Below are 23,306 nucleotides of genomic sequence, written 5' to 3'. Positions count from 1 at the left end.
TAGTTACTTGTGTGCAAAATTGAAAGTAGACATGAGATACTAAATTGAGGTCATGAAACCATAATGTGTCTAATAATATAATTCCAATGTTCTTATGATTTTAATCCACACAAACATAAATGGTGATGGTTGTAAGGATAAGTTGTGCAAGCACTCAGCTACTATGGTTACAACTCATATTAACACCTAATTTTATTCATGTGAGAAAAGAAACCTTTTCATAGTTTAAAAGGGGCAATAATGTGGATGAATTACTAGTGCCATTTTTATGTATATAATATAGGACTAGAAGTACATTCCATTATATTTTGAGTGTATTTACAGGAAATTTCATCAACCTGTAAAAAGAGAACAAACCTTTGAGAGACTTTCACTGAAGACTGTCAGGTAGAAAGCAATTTACACTATCGATTTACGATTTAGCAATTTACAATTCTGTGACAAACGCATTTAGCCAATTAATGATCTCTACCATTCCTTATACAAGTCATTTTCAGTACTACTGGTACCTGCGAATGAACTGTAAATCATTTTAGCACTGGAACTTCATGTACCATGGAAACAATGACAAATGATATCATTGTTTAGAATCAGCATTGAACACTGTTAGAAAAGAGTCACATTCACACACTTTCAGTTCAAGATAAATCCTTCAAGCACAAAAGTTCTTGAGACCCCAAAGCCTCTCTCTACTCGCAGTGATTCTCCCAGGTACACAACAACTCTATCTTACATAAACTGTGAACTATTTATTCTTCCGGCAAGGCCACTGTCCTCCTTTTGCCGTTAGTCAGAGGACACCCCATTCACACTCTCTGTCTTTATAACTGCTGCCAGAGATTAAGTAGACCATCTATTTATAATAGCCATTTATATCATAGATATTTCCCTTATGGGTGCTAATCTAAGGGAAGAAGGTGAGTGCAGTCATAAAGTATGGAGAATAGAGCGAAAAGGGAACACGAGCACATACCTCATACCTCATGCGACCCAAGGAGGAACTTGTACTAATTTAAGCCCAAAGCCATGTTTCTGGTGGCATGATCAGGGATGATGAGATGGGAGCAGATGTGGCCAAACTGCACCGTCTGACAAGTCTCACTTTGGGGAATTTGCCATTTCTACCTGTGACAACTTAATTCCCAGTGACTGGTTTTCATAAAGCAAGTCATCTTCATAATGCTGCTGGGGTTCCACCCACATGGAAAGGACAAACTTTTTCCTGCACATAGGCCAAACAGCGCCTGATTCCACCCTTCTTGTGGGCAGAACACAATCCTGTATGCCCACCATTCTCAAAAAAAGAAATGTCTTTCACAAATGTTAATTAAGTTTTTTTTAAAAGAAAAACTATGGCCACCAGGCAAGCAAATAGGACAGAAGCTACATGAGTTCCTCCTAATAGTTGACTCATACTTTAAAAACTTAGTTGATGGCACTTTAGAGGGCAGACACACTCTCATGAACCTGAAAATGTCATAGCCCAGTTACTGTTTTTACCCCTAGCTGACAAATGCAAAAGGCTCTTGATGCTTAATTAGTGGAGCTAAATCAGAATGACACAAATAGAGGCCTACAGGGTTATGGCCTAGTTTAGAGGTACAGTTTTGTTAGTTTTTCCTACCCTTAGATTACTGTCAAGTCAGGCCAGGCATAAGCAATGTAAGGAGTCATGACATAGATAATTTAGAGCTCGCAATGTGATATTGTTTCAGTGTTTCGTGATTATATAAATTCATGGAGTTGGATGTTGGATATTATTTTTTCCATGCTGTGAATGCTAGTTAACTCAACCTTAGCAGATGCACTCCAGATGCTCATTATGATTAGTTTTTACTTATAACTCCTAAGTAACTCCCTGTTTTACAGGATCCAACAGTAAGGCTCGTCAAGATAACTGTGGTCCAGCATCTATTTATTCATTTTTCACTATCCTGTTCTGGGATTAGATCACACACACAAGCAATTTAGACATGCCAATCCATCTACTGGCATAGCAAATATAAGAAAACCAAGGAGGAAACCCTAAGTAAAACCCCAGATAGAACCATCAGCTCAAGATCAAACTGCAAGTTAATGCTAGAGGGTGGTACATACAGTAATGTACTCATGTGGAATTACTCTTCTTGCCCGGCTAGCATACAAACCAACTAAACACAATAACAGCTAACAGTAGCAAATACTTCTGAAAACAACTGACTGGACAAACACAAATATCAGAGAATCTTGATTATTATCAAGGAAAACATATCTCTGCAGCAGTATTGTGACTAGCTAATTACTAATTAGTTTGAGTTTACAGTTCTTATCCAGGATCCAAGTAAAAACTGAGCTATTCCTAAAAGCATTCCTATTTCTTTTGTGGCTCACATGATGTGAAATAATCATATAATAATAAAGTAGAAATCATGTAAAAATAATGATAAACTCCGGTGTATTTTTTAACTGAAGGTTAAAGTATTGGACGCTTTATAATCTTCTTCTTTATCTTTTGGCTTTTCCCTTCAGTTGTCGCCACAGCGAATCATCTCTCTCCAACTATCCCTATCTTCTGCATCCTCAACACTTGCACCCACTAGCTACATATCCTCATTTATTACATCCATATACCTCCTCTTTGGCCTTCCTCTTTGCCTCCTGCCTGGCAGCTCCATGTCCAACATTCTCCTACCAATATACTCACTCTCCCTCCTCTGAACATGTCCAAACCATCTTAATCTGGCCTCCCTAACTTTGTCCCCCAAATGTCCAACATGAGCTGTCCCTCTGATGTACTCGTTCCTAATCCTATCCAACCTTGTCACTCCCAAAGAAAGCCTCAACATCTTCTTTACTTTACAATCAATCAATAAATAAATAAATCATTATGAACAATTGCAACACCCTGATTTTCTAACAGACTTGGTAATATTCAGTATTCAGTAATATGCAATTGTTGTATTTATTATTTTTTATTTGCATTTACATGTGTGTAACACATGTCTGCAAGATGCCTATCTCTGTTTCTATATTTAGAACCGATGTGCCGTAAAGTTATAATTATTTGTTATCAAATGCCCAATAAGCCATAATACTCCTTTAATATCCTAATGAAAATAATGCAATGCAGCAGAGAGGGAGAAGATTGCCATTAAGGTTGAGAATCAATTACAGGAACTGAGTATCTATAAAGTGTTGTGCTTTTATCAGTCACCTAAAGCAGTGCCAACAGAGGTGCGTTATCATTATCATTACCTACTTCACTGCATGAACAGGTTTACACCTTGCTCCAGCATGCTCCAATTAGTGAACCCTTTATGATTTGAATCCAGAACACTTGAAAGGTAGCAGACTGTATGGTTGTGCTGTGACCTTCCAAAAAACTAGATTTGAAGAACAGGACTCTGGAGGAGTGTTCCAGTTTTTCTATCAGCTGACCACAAAATAGGGCAGATAAGGAAACACAGGCATACTGTAGAAAGTCAGGAGGGTTTTTTGAGTCCAAAATTAATTGTGCAACATGTAATGTTAATGATTAGTATTTTCATGAAATTAGATTTCAAAAAAGGTTTTTAAAGTTTTTTAAAAGGTTTGCAAAATGCTGTATTGATTATTGTACTTTAGAAATAGTAGATTTGCTCCTGCATGTCTGTTCAGTTTAACTGAGCACACAGTAGATTTCCTCACTGGGCTGATAAGAGGACATATTTGAATAAGTGCAGAAATTTTTAATTTGCATACATGAACAGTGAATATGATTAACTATTCTGTAGATACTGTATTTATTGTCTATGAAAATATTTCTACTACTACTACTACTATTACTACTACTACTTCTATTTATTATTATTGTTGTTGTCATTATTGTTATTATTTTATTAGTAATGCACAGATAGTGCTCACAAATAATGCTCCAATATCACATGCTACTTTTAACCTGAAAGTACATTTTTGGGTTAATCAGCAGATTTCATGTCTAACGGTTCCAATAATGCCAGAAGACTGCAACCTGAGCTCTGTGATGTTAGTAATGCAGGTACCACAGCATCTTCCGGTAACACATGTAATCTGCTAAAACATCATACAGTGTTAGTGTCTTTAATAGAGGGAGTGATGGCAGCAGACCACAGATATGTATCAAGTAGAGTTATCATTAAAAATGCATGAAAGAAGCAGAAAAAGCAGGAGCTTGTGGAGCAGTGAGTTCACAAATAAACTGTTAAATGTGTGTTTTACTCTGAAAAAAAAAACTTTGATGGATTTTGAAGAAGAAGAAGAAGAAGAAGAAAAAGAAGAGGAAGAAAAAGAATAAAAACAACAACAACAAAGAAGAAGACATTCTGTTTCATATTAAGATGACAAGAAGGTTGAAATATTTGCTTTTGTAGCTTGGTTTCAGTAATACCTAGTTTCTAGTAAATTTAAGAAGCTTACCTCATTTATGATGATCCAGTGGCAGTCAAAAGCAACCAGGTTAGTTTCCACTACCTGTGAAAGAAAGGAACAATCAGTACATTGATAGAACTTCTACACAAAGAAGCATTAAATAATTACTATTCAAATCCTACATGACTACATAAGAGTGTACAGATGGGCATGAGCATTAATTTGCAGATTATAAATTCTCTTACTTCCTTTCCATCTGTCTTTCATGACATTCCTCATAAACAATAATCTGCATTTCCTATTTGCATATTTTACATAGATGTTTCTCATCCTCATCTGCAATGTTCGCTCATCTGTCTTCTTCATCTCCATGTCTGTCTTCACCCCTCTTTACAATCCCATCAATGCTTCTCCTGCCCACTGTATCAGGGCTGAATTCCATTATCTGTAATTGTGTAGGTGACTAAAAGCGGGTGTCATAAACCATGCTGTTTCTAAACAAAGGCAGCAGCTGGAGAGTATGATGGTTGGTGCAGTGCTAATAGTGTTTTAATCTTTCACAAAGACCTAATAAAACATAATTACAGCCCAGACAAGAGGCATAAAGCATCCTATCAACTGGAACGCAAGTGGAGAATGTTTGATTAGGCAAATGGAGCTGAAGAGTCTGTCTATTCCCAGCATGAAGATATAGTTTCTCGGAAAAGACCCGTATAGAAAACCATTTTTCATGCACGAAACACAGACCGTATGTTAAACTGTTATCTTTAATGCATAAAACAGCTATTAAAAGTCTGTCTTTGGAACCGCGGTTATTATATAGTGTGTAATGCATTACTACAGACGCCTTCACCTTAAAAATAAATAAATAAATAAAAAAAAAGCAAACAACAGATGGAGCCAAATATGATGCGACTTTTATTTTGTTACTCCGTGCGTGTGACATTAATATTTTATGCTTGCCAAGGTTACAATAACAATCCATGGCCCAGCAGTTGTGTGGGTGGGTGGAGGGGGTCAGCTTATGCTTCACCGCCTGCTGTGTGTGTGTGTGTGTGTGTGTGTGTGTGTGTGTCGGTCACAGCGTATGACTCAGTCTGTCCTATACATTCAAAATGCACCCTCTGCATATCCAGATGTTTCCACTTATCTGGAGCATGTACTGCAAACAGCAACAGAGCGATGCTTAGCTCGTGCACAAAAAGCAAGAAAGCTGTAAATACAAGTCAAGTGACCTAATCACAACTGTGATATCCTAACCATTAGAATGGCAGCATCTTTGAAGCACTAATTCATCATCTTGTAAGTCGTGTGATTGAGTAATGCATCAATACTGGCAATGTCCCTAAGACTGACAAATAGGCACTTGTGATGTGACTTGGCAGTGCTTTCAGGATGTGGTAAACAACAGCCCTATGACTAAGCCAGTGTCTCCCCTTGAGAGGATTTCAGCAGATCCACCTTCTTTTGAAAAAAAAAAAAAAAAAACACTTTCAAATAACATGAGGGCAGTCCCAAGGTACACACTTCACATCAGTAGAAACAAAGGGGCCAACAAGTGGACTGTACAAAAACCCAATAGAATTTGACAAAGTGCCTGCATCTCTGATTCAGCATTGAACAGGGTTCAAGCCTCCTTCTCACTGAGTGACAAGTGGCTTGTGGTGAGGTTGTTTGCTTGTTAGATCAAAGCCATGTATTCACCCAGAGATTTCTACTCATTGTTCATTACTGTCACCTGCACATCTACCTCTGACTTTAATCCAGGAAGCGGCATTGAGAATTCAGCATGTAAACCCGATATGAATTGAGTGGAGTGCTGTGTTAAAAACACTCTGAGCAGTAAATAAATGTAGCAGGTTATTATCCTCAAAAGTACTTGTCTACATGGGACATGTGCACCTAGGGCCACGAAAACAACACTCCTGGTGTGAGTACTCTGTGTAAACCTCACTAAGGGCAAAAACGTACATCGCTTTATAATTTTCGAAGTGATAGAATAAAAGATGTACATGTGCTTTACAATTTACAGACAACATTTAAAATTAAAATGTGGGTGGATTTTTATAACAATGCAATAAACCAAAGCAAACGTCAAAAGAGAATTTTGTGGTGTCCTGTTAGACTCCAGACCTATTTTGAAGAGCATACAACATCTGCCAGAATTATAACTTATATATCAAGGGGTGGGGTGGGGCAGGGGTTCCCTGGTGGTCCAGTGGCAGGATGGCATGCTCACAGCCTGGATTTGATTCCCAGGCAGAGAACCAACCCAGCCACTGAGAGGTTAAGTCTCAGTGCAGGTCCAAAGCCAGGATAAATAGGAGGGTTGCGTCAGGAAGGTCATGTTGTGTAAAACCTGTGCCAAATCACAATATGCAGATTGGATGATCTGCTGTGGTGACCCTGAACAGGGACAACAAAACAACAACAACTCTGGGCAAAGATATCAGAGAAAGAGATCTCTGAAGAACAGTGGAGGGAAACTGTTTAAAAAGTCCAAAAGCCATTAAAGTAAATTATAAAGTATTAAAGAGTATTTATCACATTAAGATTATTTTATTTTCTTCCACAATTATTATGGCATATAGGACAAACTGATATTTAACTTACACACTATAGCTCATGTCCTGCACTGTATGTACATGAGGAGGTGAAGCACATATCTGATGCAGTCACAAAATACATGTGCAACGATTCAGACATTAAGACTCTATTTGCTCAAAACAGAACAGCAAAAGTAAGCGCACTTACTTTTAATACACCGTAAAATCCCCTGTTGGTTTTATACTAATGAAAAGACGAGCACTTTGTATAAAATGTAAGCAATGAAACTGGATTTCAGTTGCAAACCTGTGGACAGTGTTGACAGATCTGGGTGACAAAAGCAGTCCAACAGAGAAGTAGTATTAACACACATAGTTTGCCTGAAATGTTCTTTTATCAAAGTCCTAAAGTAGACATGTTTCATGAATAAAAAATTAAAAAGTAGCCTAATTCTGTGTGAATTGCCTTAAGTTTAGTACATCGAACAGAATATGTAATCAGTCACACTTTCCTTATCTCCACCCTTCTCGCACTGACTTCCCACTTTTTCGATGAGATTTTCTTCAATACATACACTACCAGTCAAAAGTTTGGACACATCTTCTAGGTCTTTCAGGTCTTTCCTGATGTTTATTTCTTTCTACATTGTAAAACAATGCTGAAGGCGGCCGAAATACACAATAATCTCGTTTGAACAGTTGATATTGAGATATGTCTGCTACTGATGCTCTGTAAAGCCTTCATAACGGCTCTAATCTGAGGTGCTGTTAATTGGTGATTTCTGAGGCTGGTAACTCTAAATGAACTTCTCCTCTGCAGCAGAGGTAAGTTTTGGTCTTGCTTTACTGGGATGGTCTTCATGTGAGTCAGTTTCATCATGGTGCTTGATGGGTTTTGCAAATGCACTTGACAATACTGTTCTTGCAAGAACTATTCCAGAACACCTGACCTTCGTGTCTTAAAATAACAACTGACTGTTTTTTGTTGTCATTACATATGGATTACTTAAGTCCATGTGTGTTATTTCATAGTTTTGAAATCTCCAGTATTGTTCTAGAATGTAGAAAATAAATCCCTAAACAAAAAACATTGAATTAAAAGGTGTGTCCAAACTTTTGACTGGTAGTGTATGTATAAAGGGGAGAGGCATAATCAGAATAAGCTACATGTTTTGGCTTGTACTCCAGTTTCAGACAAAACAGCAATAATTTTTTTGAGACCTAAACAAGCCTGAAAATAGACATCAACAGCTTATATCAGACCCCACATAGAATAACTTGCTATTAAGGAATCCTTTGAACTCAGCTATACAGTATTTAAGTCTCTACCTGTCAAACTGTAATCTCCTCAATACCCCTCAAACTATGGGTTGACCTTTATGGGTCTTATATTATATCCTGATAATTAAGTTCCAAAAGTTAGTACATGCTACTGGAGATTGGAAGAGTCCCACTGCTACACTTAATCTGTCTACCACAGTCATTTCCCACTAGACATCTGTCTGTCATCTGTGTTAGACAGACTTTGACTTGACCAGTGTATAGCTATTATGGTTTTAGCCAGAATGCTGTTGATGATAATGTGTGGGATATTCAATGGGATAAAATTTGTTAAATTTGATAACCAAACAGTCAAACAAGATTTGACATGCACTGTATAGCCAAATCAGTATTTTATGCTAAATGTTGTTTTTTCGTGATTATAGCTTTACAGCAAACTAGCTAGGTAAAGTTTATTTTGTTTAAAATTGAGTTTAAAAATATCTAACATTGGGTATGTTAACCTAACAGATGTTTTAAGCAACTTGCACTGTGTAACCCATGTGTCACTTTTTTTTTTTAAATGATTTAAAGCCTAAATTTGGTTAATGGCCTCTATTTCTTCTCATGTGCCCATAACACCCCCATTAAAATGATGATATTAAAAACCCGCACTCATTTTTCATTCAAATTGAGCCCGGTGCTCGTGATCTGCAAAAGTTCACATATTTCACATAAAATACTTAAGGAACTCACATTTTAATCCAGTTCCACAGATCTTCAAATTACATGGCGGAAGCATGTACTTCAAGATGGCACTTTCAAAGAACTATGATTATTGTTATTATGCCATATTTTCCACCTGTCTGGGTTCTTAAAGTGGTGGAGAAGATAGTGAGTACTCATTATGGTGAGCAAGATACAACGATGATCAGAATTAATGATGCACTATGACACTACACAATACTGTTTCTTTAGATTATACACAGACACCAGAAGGAAGGTATCCTTTGATCGTAAAAAAAAAAAATGCTAGCAAATAACTACTTGATTAAAAAGAAAAAAAAAACAGTACAACATCAACTATGTAGGATCTACGGAGCACAGGAGTACACTTTAGAAAAGTGGCATCATGCAATTAGGCACTGATGCAAAACACTGAAGATGATCGGTTGACATTGCAGCATCATGGTTAATGTGATTTCCAGTAATTGAAGCACAGTGCACTGTATCAGTTCCTGTGTGACATCCGCTTTGTTGCCTGCAAATAAAAGCAAATGAAGAACCCCTGTGACTCATCTCACCCCACATACTTAAAAGGGGATCCATAATTAGTTTTTATGCAGGTGACTGGGGATTCAAGTTCATCTAAATTTGAAATGCTCTATTTTATATGCCATTATGGGTTCTTTAACTATTTTCTAGTGTTTGTAGCCAAATTATAGCATGACTAGCTAATGTGGGTGAGATATAGATTCTTCAAAAACTCCTTAACGTACATAAGATGAAGTACACAGACAACACAGTGCAGTGTTCACATCAGTTTGTCAATGATAACTAAAATAATGTGGCTATATATATATATATATATATATATATTTTAAAGTGAGTTTGTTAAACAAATTTTAGGTATTGTGAATGGGTTTGTTAACTGGAAGACAACAAAAACTGAACTAAGCACTCAAAAAACACTGTAGCATAACAGATCATGAAAAAAACATGGCTGCAGTTCAGTGCCTTCACTTTATCATTATCGATTATCCATCATGTTACACCAAAGCACATGCATGTACATTTTTATTACATGCAACTTAACTGGCTTTGAAAAAAAGACAAAACAAGAGTTATTTGTTCAATGGCATTAGTCAAAAGTCAAAACCTCTTCAAACTCATGTATTTTATTTATAGCATTTAACAAGTAACAAATAGCATTAAATGTGAACTGTTGCCACTACCCAGTCATGTTAGTTGCTTACCTGGACACGTCTAAACAAGAAGTGTTATGTAGCAAGATCTTTATTTATTTTACTTTACTTTGACAAAGTGAATCCTTCACATTCACTTTAATACCACGGGATTTCCATTTGTGGGTCTGTGGTAGGAATGAGCTGAAAAAAAAATGAATATAATCATGTAAGATTGTAATACTTTCATTATAGTTCAGTATAATTACTGACAGAGAAGTGCACATCTCAGTACTGGTATTTTTACATTATTTCGAGATGTAATTTTACATGATTCATCTTGCAGATTGGACTTAATATGTCATAGCTGTTAGTATGCTACAGTCTGACATTTACATTAATGTCAGTTCTTCAAACCTTGCTTTTCATGTGGTCTCTATCATGTAGAATTAGCGTGGAGTGTTTCATAAGTACAGCCGTCATGTCACTGCGTATGCATTCACTAGCACGCTTTCCTGTCACCACATGACAATCACACAGACAGTACAGACAAGGGCAGCGGTAAGGTTTCTGACATATACAGACACATACACCTTGTCTGGCTTGTTACAAGCTCTATTCTGCAATCTCTTGTAACACAGGCTGGAGCGTAGAAGCTTGCAGGTTCATGATCTAAAACGTATCCACATGCCCTGAAGCCAAACATTTAATCTCAAGTTGCTGCAAGGGGAATTATTAACATGGTGTCATGCATTATATATATGTAACTGCACAGAATTCTAAATTTAGGTACAGTACTGTGATAAAGTCACACACACACACACACACACACACACAAATCTGCTATTATTTATTGTTGTTTGTAGTGATGAGTAGATATTTAGAAACAATTCATTTCATCCATTTTGAAAGCTTCATCTCTTTTTTCTAAATGTGAATTCTAAAATCTCACATTCACTTAATTTCCGCTGCAGTCAGTATAGCTGGTATCACCATGGCAAATGCTACTTCTCATCTAAGTGCTGCCCAGCAACACTAATTTTCACAGCTGGCAAAAAGGCAACATTACATTTAGTTGGTGAATAACATGCCATTCACTCTGGCACTAATGCTAGTTTTCATGTAGAATCCATGTAAGAAGTCCATTCCTGATTTTATCTTAATCACATGGATTGTGTCCTCCGGAGTAATTATGTAGAGAGTGAGAGAGAGAGAGAGAGAGAGAGAGAGAGAGAGCAGAGGAAGATCAATTTCTCTGGTCTGAGTGTGCCTTTTGAGCCAGCTAGCCAGGTAAGTTATTTAACTAATGAGGTGAGATATGAACACCTATGAATTAGACAATGTTGTCATGTTAAATCATTTGTAACCTATTTAATAGTGTGTACATATCATGCATGCAGGTACAGTTAAGTGAAAAATATAGTTCATACATGTAGTGGACTTTGTTACATTTTGTGTATAATTGTGTAATTACAAAATATGTTATGACAGCCTGAAGAGTTGCCATCTTATTGTGACACCTGTTTCTTCTGTCCCTCTCTATAAACTTCCTGTGACCTCTATACCTCATCACATTTGCTAATGTAAAATAGAAAGATGTTGGCATATATTTTCATGCCTGTGTCAATCATAATTAATCAAGCATTTACAGATGTGAAGTGAATTTCAAACTGCTACAATTATACTCTATGGCCAAAAAAATATGTGGACACCTCACCAACACACAAATATGTGCTTGTTGAACATCGCAATTCAGATTTAGTCCTCCCCTTGCTGTTACAAAAGCCTCCACTCTTCCAGGAAGGCTTTCCACTAGATTTTGGAGCGTAGCTGTGGGGATTTGCCCATTCAGCCACAAGGGCATTAGTGAGATCTGCACAGTGAGGAGCACTGATGTCATGCTGATAAAACCTTGGACACAGACAGCAATTCAATTCACCCTAAGGGTACTTCCCAAAGTGGGGTTGAGGTCAGGGCTCTGTGCAGGCAACTCTAGGTCTTCCACTAAATCCCTTCTTCATCATCTAATCCTCTTTGCTTATGCAGTAACTGAAGAGGTATAACATAAATATGGATTTTCAGAATCATTTGCTATAGTTTATTAGAAAAACACTCAGATGTTACACTCAATGTAGTGTCCACCAGTTTGCTAGCTATTTTAAATAATGTTAGCTCCCTAGTAGTTTAAGGATATATAAGAATAAATATAATACATATCAAAGAGAATATCAATGATGTATATTCTTTCATTCATTTTCTGTACCACTTATCCTACACAGGGTCTCAGTGAGCCTGGAGTCTATCCCCGAGGACTCAGGGCACAAAGATGAACCCACACACAACCATTCACACTCTATGGGACAATGTAGTGTTTGTAATCAATGTATAAATATGTGTCTTTGGAACAGGAAAGGAAACTAGAGTACCCAGAGGAAACCCTGAAGCACAGGGGGAACACCCTGCACACACAGCATGGTGGTAGGAAATGTACCCCCAACCCCAGAGGTGTGAGGCTTAGTCATTGTGCCCCCAGTACACTGTATATGTTGTATATTATTATATAAAGGCTTATATTCCCAATCATCAACAGTCTTCCTCTTTCCTCCTGCTTTAACCCTCACTTTTGCACAAAGAACCAGCAAAGAACATTTCGTTTTTCCCCATGCACCCAATTTTCCCTTATTTTTCGCTGTTACATATATATATATATGTTTAAGTGATTTAAACCAATAAAACAAGCTACATCAGCTCATTATCTACAAGAGTAAACCCCAACTGAAACATAACAATACCTATAACATTCAGACATTAAACAAACAACTAGCACTGCTCTGTATCATTGTGGTGCAATAAATAAAAGCCAGAGGATGCAGCAGATCAGTCTTTTGTGAGGCAAATTAAAGTGACACTATTTCCAGTTATCTCTCTAGCTGTAGTGCCTTACATAAAATAATTACAGCCTGCTTATAAGCAGCTACCCAGTGGGCACTCTCACTGCCAGCACAGTCCTGGAACTTCAACGGACAACACAGAAGTAATTTTCTTAACACACCTGAACTATATCAGGCAATGTGTGAAATGAAATTAAATCATAAATTGCATTTCATGTAGTGCAAATAACTGTGCCTCAGCCAGCAATTACTGGCATAATCTTTTTTTATATAATGACAATTTACTGATAATAAACATCTTCTTTGAAACTGCCAGAAATGCCAAAGCTCAAAGGGATGAAAGATCTGCACATGAAATGAGTGCCACATACAAGAGATGCATCCAGGTGAAGCCAGGGTGAGAGATATGTTAGCTAATTTCCCTCGTGCTCAATTCCCCCCTTGAAACATTTGTTCCCGAATCTTCTAATGTTGCTCATGTTAATGACTGAGGTTATGCACTAGTGAATTATGAAATCAACTTTTGCTCATGTTTGGAAGTTCCCTTCTGCTGTGCAAGCTGCCTGGAGTAGACCACTGTGCTCATGAAAATAAAGTCCTTCATTTTATACAGATTTGACAACATAAATTGAAAGCTGACTGTCTCCTCCACACCCTTCAGGCATTTTATAGCTCTAAGTGATTAAATGAACTCCCAGCCATTTGAAGCCTGACCATAGTTAAGGTCATAACAATGAAAAGCCCAGACATTTTTATTCTTAGCCTGAAAATTACTGTTTTGGAGATATTACACAAGCAAAATTATGGGTATATTTCAGCTCAGAGATGACATTCAGAAAGTTCTTATGTTGTTTACAAGATTTTAATTTTATTTTATACCCTTTAAATTACCCTCCAATTAACGATAATAATCATTATCTTGCAGTTTTAATCAAAATTTTGGCTTTGCAAACATGTATGCTAATCGGTCCATATTTTGGACAGATTTTACTCTTTAAGTACTAATTGCTAAGTAGTAATTTACTACTTTTGTGGGGGTAACATGGGAACAGGTCATCAACAGAAAAATCAACTACAATTGGTTAATGGGGTCCTGATTAAGGAGAATGAGGCAGGAAAAATGTGAGCAAACAAAAACTGAAAAAGAGGGAAAAAAGTATTGCTATTGCTTATCACAGAGGATGTACCCTCATGGGTAGTGCTTCTCTACTTTTACTATGACCTGGAAAATGAATGTGGTGTACATCAAACATTCATTTATGGTACATAATTAGAACCTTACGGACCACTCTTGCAACTTAATTGAGGTACAGTACACTACATTATTGTTCTTAGATGAAAGATGTATACTGAAGGTACAAAAGTTATAGAGGCCCCTTGAGGATATAATCTCAATGACAAGCCACAAAAAGCCTCATAAACTGCATGCCATGTTTTGTCCTGTTCCAACAAAATACTGTATAGCCAAACTAATGGAGCATTATCTGATGAATTAAAAGCACCAACAAACACCAACAAGCAATTCTCTTTCACTATTAATAGTGTTAGTTGGAGCCAAATATATATACAACTAGAGAGACAACTGTTTCAGAAGGAGGAGGAGTCAAAGAGGCAGTGAACATCAAGCTAGAACAACCTTCAACACAGGGGAATCACTTACAACAGCAACAAGCAAGTGAATCTTATTTAAATTTCTAGAAAAGCACTTGACAAAATGTTTTGTCATGTTATACACACCTCCAGCTTTACTGCTAGAAAACAAAGACGTGGCAGAATTTAGTGCTAAATTGCCTGCTTTACCAGCTACTGTTTTGTGGGAAAAACCTTCGATTACAAAGGAGATGCAGCTGGATTATGAATAACATGCATTAAGTTAAATTATTAAATTCAAATGGATCAACTGGATCAATAGCTGTAACAAGAAATCATACATTATTTGTTATGTAACGATTGGGACATAGAGTGCTAGACATTTTAAAAGTGTGGAAAAACTTTACAGGCATTTTAAAACTTTCTTGCTACAGAACTTTAATCACTGAACTTTCACTACATACTCAGTTCGGTTCCAGATTGTTGATGTCGGTGAGTCAGGTACACAGGCTGTAGACTCTGTTAAAGTGAGTTGCTCTGTGTATGTGTAATATTGTAGGATGTGAAATATTGTGGGTTGACAGATTAGAAGCGTAATCCGCCCACAGGCTTATCAGCACATGCCATGGCTGTGTCATCATTCATCAAGCTTTCTCTACGGGAGAGTTCCAGTTTGAGAATGAATGGAAAACACACTCAGATGCAGATGCACATACCCCGAAGTGAATGGCACAAAACCCAAAAAGTAAATTCAGGGTGACTTGCACATTTTCTAGGCAGCATAAACTGCTGACATAGATGCGTTCTAGAGGAAAGTACAAAGTGAACCTTTAAAATAAATCAGCACAATAAAATATGCTTAATGGGTAATGATTTAAGTGTCAAACAAATGTTATTGTGTTTAACAAAGAAAAAAAAGTAACAACTTATCATATTTATAGGCTGTTACCAAGAGTGTGAATAGCAATTAAATAAAGAGAGCTAAAAAACTAAATGCTTTAAAATGTAGGGGGAAAAAAACAAGTATTCAAATTTTGCTTTCGTTACATGGAGCTCTAACAAGAATATTTTATCATGAAGCATACGGAATGCTATCACACTTACTCTAAGGACAATTCCAACCCATCTGAGTTGCCTTTGATTCTTGAGTACCTGATTGAGACACGCAATAACTCCCCATAAGCCCCTGACACAAGAGCCCTCAAGGCTCTACTCACAGTCCCAGTCATAATCAATGTGTGAGGCTTCTGAACCGCCAAGCAATAAGATAGGACTCGCATGACTGAGATGCAAGTAAACTAGAAATTAATGCATTTGAAATGCAGAGAGCACTTCACGTTTCTGCCTCCAAACTACAGATGATACCCAATTTCAAGAAAAAAGCCCTTCTTGAGAGCATCTCAAAAAATATAGCAACTGAACTTCTCATTAAAACTACAGTCAGAATCGTGTGTAGTAGGCAACTGACACCAGAATCAGACTTTTTGGTCATCAGAAGGCTGAGCAGCAACAAAAAGGGGACAGTATACAAGGAAAAGCACATGATACCCCACTGTGAAATGTGGAGTTGGATCATTGATGCTTTGTGGATGGTGGTTCAGTGGCTTTTGTGAAGATTGATGGCATCACAGATTCTGCCTCTGCCAGGAGGTTTGGGCTTTTTTTATTGTCTTCTTGTGTAGCTTTACAGATGATCAATTTCTATCATACAAGTCCAAACAGGGATGGCTGCTGCTGCATATTATTTATCTAGCTACTGCTTCTAGCTTTGAACAACATGAACCAAAACATGCTGGTATGACAGACAATAGTAAACAAAAAAAAGTCATGAGCATGAGCTAGTTGTCAAATATGAATATTTAAAAAAATAATGAGGCCCAGGCTCGTTAACCTGAATGTGCAGTGGTCCTGTAGCTAGCAATTTCAGTTTATAGTGGTTTAAATTAGGCTACTAATTTGTTTATACTCCTAGAAAAATTAGGATACAAAATTTTAGCTAGAAAATATTTCAGTCAGGTACAAACATCAATAATAAGTGTGAAAGAGATTAAAAATATCTCTAGTTGAAACCAATTACGATCTGCCAGAGCTGGAATTCACACACCATGCTGAGAGTGCAGGCATTTTTCTATCTCTGTATCTTTTTTCCAGTGTATTCCACAGTTTTAGGAGGCATAGTGGTTTAAAATCCAAATACACAGACATATACTCTATAAATCCTAAACTGATTAAATTAAACGATTTGAGCTGAGGGTAGGCAGTTTTATGTTGCCCCACCAGGACATCTGCTGAGACTCCTAAGGTGATGTATCGCCTCTACAGATCCATATAAAATAGTCATGCTCTTTTCAGAATGAAATTAAATACACTGTAAGGATAATTTAATTGAGATGTGAAAGTGTCTGGCAGACTGTAATTGGTAAAGTAATAAATACTTAGGACTGGCTTTTGAGGAAGTGAGTCGGAGTTGTAAATAATGCAATTTTCCATCTCCTGTGCTCTGAATACTCCACTCTGCTTTTATAAATTGCACCATATGTTTTTGACTGTAAACATTTTAAAGTAAAAAATGAATTGTCTTATGTTTCGACCAAGTAATTCAGTAAATTAAAAAAAAAAAGAAAAACGATACAATATTAAACGTTTTTTTCTAATATAATACTTTACATAATTATTTAAATATCTGTAATGGCCTTAAAACAGGATAAAAGCTAATATAATATTTTCTTTAGTATATTAATAACGGATAATAACTGACATGAATGTAGAATTCATATTAATGCACTGATGTAAAATAATAAGCCAATGAAGCTGAATGTTTTATCGCATTCATAACTTGACCAATTTGAAGCAAGACCTTAATGGACATGTTGGCAGCAGAGGTTGCATGATTTAAAATAATATTGTTTGAAAAATTTCAATTTCACTTCTTAACTTCTCAGCATATAAACACACCTTATTCAACCGATTGTCTGTACTTTGTTTGACCCTCTGACTGCTCAGAGTTTGGATTTGGATTAAAGTATCTCTCTCTCTCTCTCGCTCTCTCTCTCTCTCTCTCTCTCTCTCTCTCACTGAGTCTGTTCTGCTACACATTGTTTTTTTATCTGGCAAAATTTAATACTGAACCTAAATATCAGTATCAAGGTTTAATATTTGCACCCACACACCACAGTTTAGTAAAGTCTCAATATTTATTTATTTAATTTGCCACTTTATTGTATTTTACTTTATCAACTTCCTTATTTACTTACTTTGAATCATGTTAATTGAGTAAATGCAAGTGTGCTTCGTTAAAATTTTAAATTAAATGTCAAATGACAAATATTACTTACTAACTTACTTTCTTAAAAATAACTTACTTTCTTTGGGTCATTATAAGTTCATGGTTGGTTAAGGAGACCTAAGTATAAAAAGTGGACTAAAAGTTCCAAAAAGGGGTTTTGAACATTGCTATGGTTTATGACTTTTGCTATGGTTTATGTTTATGGTTCACATTTATGAGCTTGGTGCATTTCACCTAAACCTGCACTATAAACTATAAAATGAAAAGAATTTGACATTCTAAAAGTTAAAAGGTGAAATAGAGAACAAATGGGCTAAATTGTTAGAAAAATGTCTTTATAATTTTAGAAACTTTTTTAGAAACCACCTCTGCCCTATACAAACTGTTCACTCAAGCAAGAGCTGTGGTATTCTTTCAGCGCTGCCACCATTACATAGCCACAAAAGGCTCAGAGCTCGAGGTACAATGCTCATAGCCAAGCAAAGAAGCCATCATCTCCTACTCTCCATTTTAAATAATGCATTTAAAAAAGCCTGTTCTGCTTCTTGCTGGGGTGACGGAAATGCGGTGAAACAGGAAAAAAGTTGCTTCCACATCAGTCATAGGAGTAAGATCACATGAAGCTGACAACCTTACTGTCACTTTGAGTAAGCGTTCTGAGTACAAACTGGACTGCAAAGCACGAGGAGGTCTGCGAAACAACGACCTTGAAAATGTAGATTATCTGCTCTTTACTAGAAATGCATCTACGCTTGACATCACCAGATTGTTCACCTATATCATTATCTAATCTGAGATTTACCTGGACAGCTTTGCCTCTTTCATTTGTGTTGCTTAGGTTAAAATAGATCACACTGGTTGTACTTTTTCCAGTCTAGCTTTTTGGTCATTTTTTCCTAACAGAGGTCTTAAAGGCGCTTGGGGTAACACAAGTTTGACTGTGTTTGTCAGGTTCTTACAATCCAAGATTGAATGGTGGTAAATGATGCCTGCCCAGGCATGACTCTCTATCTCTCCCTGTAGTGCATCCATATGTGTACAGACAGGTTTATCTTTCAGCCTGGTAACCTTGAGTTCAAGCGGCTAAAGCACAGTGTCAAGTGATGCGAGAGCTGAATCACACGCTGACCACGACCAACAAAAACAGTAACATTTTTCCGTACTCAAGCAGTGGAGAGAAAAATGTTTATACTAAAATGCAGTCACCCCTGCCTAATACATTATCTAAAAGGAACACATTCAGGTATTAGTGACAGTGTAAGTTATTAGCCATGTATAATGTTGTTTACATTTTCACACATAACACTCATTAGAGTTTAGACAGAATGGTAGAAAATACAGTGAATGGCAGTTATACAGGTGGAAACACCATCATAGAGGAGGAGGATGAGAGGAGAATAATCAGGTTCAAGTAAGCACATTTTTACAACTGTGATTTGCAGAAAAACCTCCATTCACAATATGGAAACCTGAGGCAGACTAGATACAAAAGATGAAGATCATTGGGTTTCACTCCTGTCAGCCAAGAACAGCAATTCTCTGACCATTACACCTACATGTGCTTACTGTACACGCACACACACACACCAACACACCTCCTGCCTATTACACTGTCACCGGTTCACCAGTTCTCCATCCTCAGACCTAGGTAGTAATCACTACGTACTGGGAACACCCTACAAGACCTGCTGTTTTGGAGTTGCTCTGACCCAGTGGTCTAGCCATCACTATTTGGACCTTGTCAAAGACATTCAGATTCTTATGCTTGCCCATTTTTCCTCCTTCTACCACATCAACCTCTAGAACTGACTGTTCACATGCTACCTAATATAGCTCTACACCTTATAGATGCTATTGTAATAAGATAATCAGTGTTATTCGCTGCACCTGTCTATCTATCTATCTATCTATCTATCTATCTATCTATCTATCTATCTATCTATCTATCTATCTATCTATCTATCTATCTATCTATCTATCTATCTATCTATCTATCTATCTATCTATCTATCCATCTGTCTGTCTATCTGTCTATCTGTGTGTATGTATGCTTTGGTAATAAACATTCTGCACATGAATCTTCATCCACCTCCTATTATGTTACAAATACATCCATCTGTATTGGTCAAGCTGTCAAAGCTCTACACCACTGTTCAGTAATCTGGCTTTTTTGCAGATTATGTGTCATGGCTTATTCATATAAATCGGTACACCTCAAGAAAAATTCAGCTATAATAATCTAGCATTCTTGTGTATCATTTCCCTGCTTTGACGTCCGCACATCTGTCAGTTAGTCAGTGGAGACAGGATGGGCACGTGTCCTCACCTCTCCACACACACATCCTTCAAACAGAGTGACGGCTTTTAGACCCAGGTCCACCTCCTTTGCCGTCACACCTCTCACTTCAGTGACAGCACCTCTTCTTCTTCACCCTGCATCATGTCTTCTGTCTTTCAGCTGTGTCTCTGACCTTCTAGACGACTGGCTCAGAATCTCACTCAGTATGGTATAACCTAATTGCACATATGTGTATAAGAGATCCTCTGACATGCCACACTGATAGGCTATTAAATAGAAAAGCGTGGAGCGCCTTGCTGTCACTGCTGGACATGTGCCAGAAAATCTGCTGTATTTTGCTAATGTAGGACTAGTGTCCCTGCTGAATAGATGTGTTTTAGGAGGGCCGTGTTTGTAGAATAAAATAAGCAAAGATATTTTCGTGGTCTGTTCTAGGGATGTTTTTGATCAAAACATATCATTACACAGGTGCACAATGACTCGAGCTGAAATATAGCAAATGTGAAATTATGTTTGACAATATTCTGAAATAAAAAAAAAAATCAGAGAATATTGTCACAAAACATATTTAAATGCTTATACAAAACATTATGTAATTATGGCTCCATTTTCCTTGTCATCAGAATGGATGGTTGTCACCATTAACCACAAGATTTAGGTGATAAAAGTGCATATGAAGCCTGAAATAACTTACAGTACATACCGCACGGGATATACTGTAGCATCACTCTCAGTTTAAAGCCACTCACCACTTTGTTTTTAAACAATAACCTTATTCTGGCAGCAAATAACAGTATGTCAAATCCAAGTATGGAAAAACATATTGATCCCAAACTTCTGCCACAGTGTATTTTACATCCCCAGCTCATTTCTGGCCAATGTTCTAAAGGCTCTAACACCTCCTGATAGGGGCTTTAACGAGAATGTCCCTCATAACCCATAAAATCAATATCACTGAGCAGACAGTGTTTAAATATGCCAAAACTGGCACAGAGACCAGATTTTATGTGAATTTTCCTACTTAGACTAAAATGGCCTAAATTTAAATGCACAGACTGAGAAAGGAATGCATGCTAGCTCACTTAGCTAACAGATGCTTAATAGCTTTCCCCGCTGTGGTAACAGAGCCCTGACTATATCCACTGTGCGCAATCAAGGGGCAACAACAAGGCTGCAAATGTCACACTCCCATCCATCATGCTTTTGTTTGTAAACAGAACAACGTGCATTCCTCCTAAACCCTCAGAGTACACGGCCGGAAAGCTTCGGGCAATAAGATGTTTGCAAAAGGCACAATACAATGTCGCGAAGTATTCTCTCTGTAAACACACACTGAAGCAATTAACACAAACAACAGTGTCTTGTTTTAACCTTTCCCCAACACAAGGTCTGACACACAAGATTCCTCAAGCCAACACTCTCATTCATTTTAGAAACACCTGAGGCCACAGTCATTACCGCCAACAGTGGCAGACCTATTTATCTGCTGTTTCCTCCTACATTGTGTGGCAGCTTGAATGGTTTTTAATTGCTTTAGACGAAGTCATGTGTGTAAAGGTGAATGTCATTAGCATGTTAGCAAGTATTTACTATTACAGTCTATGGCATAAAAAGGAAGGAAAGCATTTATTTACTTATTTACATATTTATTAATTAATTTCAAAAATGTCATTCTGGCAATCAGAGCATGGGCACGCTAAATCCTCAACGGGAATGCAACAACTGCGCTGCCTTACTGTGATTAAACACTTTTTAGTGTTTAAGTGTCCTGGTCTTATTGCTGGGCCACAACAAGCCCTACTTCAATGTGTCTTTGGCATAGAAGTCTCTGTAACTGAACTTGACGGTTGAATAGGCTCTGGGTTACTGATCAGATGCTTAGCGGTTGAAGCCCCAGCACCACCAATCTGCCATTGTTGGGCTCTTGAGCAAGGTCTTTAACCCTCTCTGCATCATACCTGACACACCAGACCCTGTGCTCTGACCCCAACTTCTCAAGCTGGGATATGCAACTACAGGAATGTAACTGTGCTGTAATGCATGTCACCAGTAAAAATATCTTCTCAGATTAGCCAATTGGTGATTTAATGATGGTGCTGTCTAATATGACATTCTGAAATCTCCTGCTGGTTGGGGATCTTGTGGTTGTAAAGACCACAGCATATGATATTCATACTCAAACCATTCATCCGGGACTCCTCATGCACTGCAGATGAAATCGTCATCCTGGAACAGAACACTCCCATCTGGATATAAATCTTTTATCACAGGATAGGGGTGATCAGTCAGAGGAACTTTGCCTTAATTTAGGACTTTATGGCCCCAAACCATGCCAAAAAAATTGTCACCCATCAATGAATGCGTTGCATTCATTCATTCTTCTTCAGTGCCTCCTTTATCTTGGTCAGGGTCACAGTGTATCCTGAAACTATTCCAGGAAGACTAGACAAGGTGCCAGTCCATCACTCACACACACACACGCACACACACACACACACACACACACACACACACAACACAAATTCTCTCTAGTGTATCTAAATCTACCTGCAGGAAACCCTCTATGAATGCCACACAGACACACACACACACACACACAGGGGAAAACTTTGCCCCACCAAAATCAATCCCTGAACTCCAGGATACATTAGTACTACCTGCTAAGCTATCATGCCGACCTAACTATCTAACACTTAACACAAAATAATTTTCTACCTGTTCCTACTGATTAAACTGGTGGGAACACTCTGCAAACTGTTATTTGAGGACAGAAAACAAATGGCTGCCCACTGAGTTAATATAATTGTTATTCAGCTATGTCCCAATTTTTCTTTCAGGTGCACTAATTATTTTTTTACCCCTTTGTTATGTTACACATTTGAGAAGAAAAATGAATTGACTCTTCTTATTCTTCAGGGCTTTCATAGTGAACAATAAGTGACAAAAATGGAATAATGAAAATTAACATGTGGATACTACGTGCTGCTCTGCATCCTTAATTTTGGACAGTGTTTGGACAGTGTGGTATTACAGAGAAGAATTAGATGTTAGGCTGCACTGACCACACAGAAACTCGACAGATAAAGATTGAAAAAATATCACCTAGCCTTTTTTTTTTTTACAGACTTCATCTGTCTTTTGGGAGACTGTATCCACTGTAGCCTC

General features: G+C 37.4%; 1 protein-coding gene across 4 annotated transcripts in view; it reads right to left on the bottom strand.

The window, feature by feature from the left end:
• The window catches only part of grid2 (glutamate receptor, ionotropic, delta 2), a 426,076-nt gene that overhangs the window by 145,973 nt on the left and 256,797 nt on the right, over nt 1–23,306 (bottom strand). For all 4 annotated transcript variants that reach the window (XR_009204631.1, XR_009204632.1, XM_058390630.1 and 1 more), the window contains exon 5: nt 4,414–4,467. Coding sequence is in view for 2 of the 4 variants with exons in the window: in XM_058390630.1 (XP_058246613.1) it covers nt 4,414–4,467 (54 nt within the window). In the remaining 2 variants the exon portion in view is untranslated. The remainder of the gene's footprint in view (nt 1–4,413; nt 4,468–23,306) is intronic.

This window comes from Hemibagrus wyckioides, linkage group LG05 (genome assembly GCF_019097595.1).
Source record: "Hemibagrus wyckioides isolate EC202008001 linkage group LG05, SWU_Hwy_1.0, whole genome shotgun sequence".
Taxonomy (NCBI): Eukaryota; Metazoa; Chordata; class Actinopteri; order Siluriformes; family Bagridae; genus Hemibagrus; species Hemibagrus wyckioides.
The sequence above is the reverse complement of the archived record's forward strand: the minus strand, read 5'-3'. Positions and strand labels throughout refer to the sequence as shown.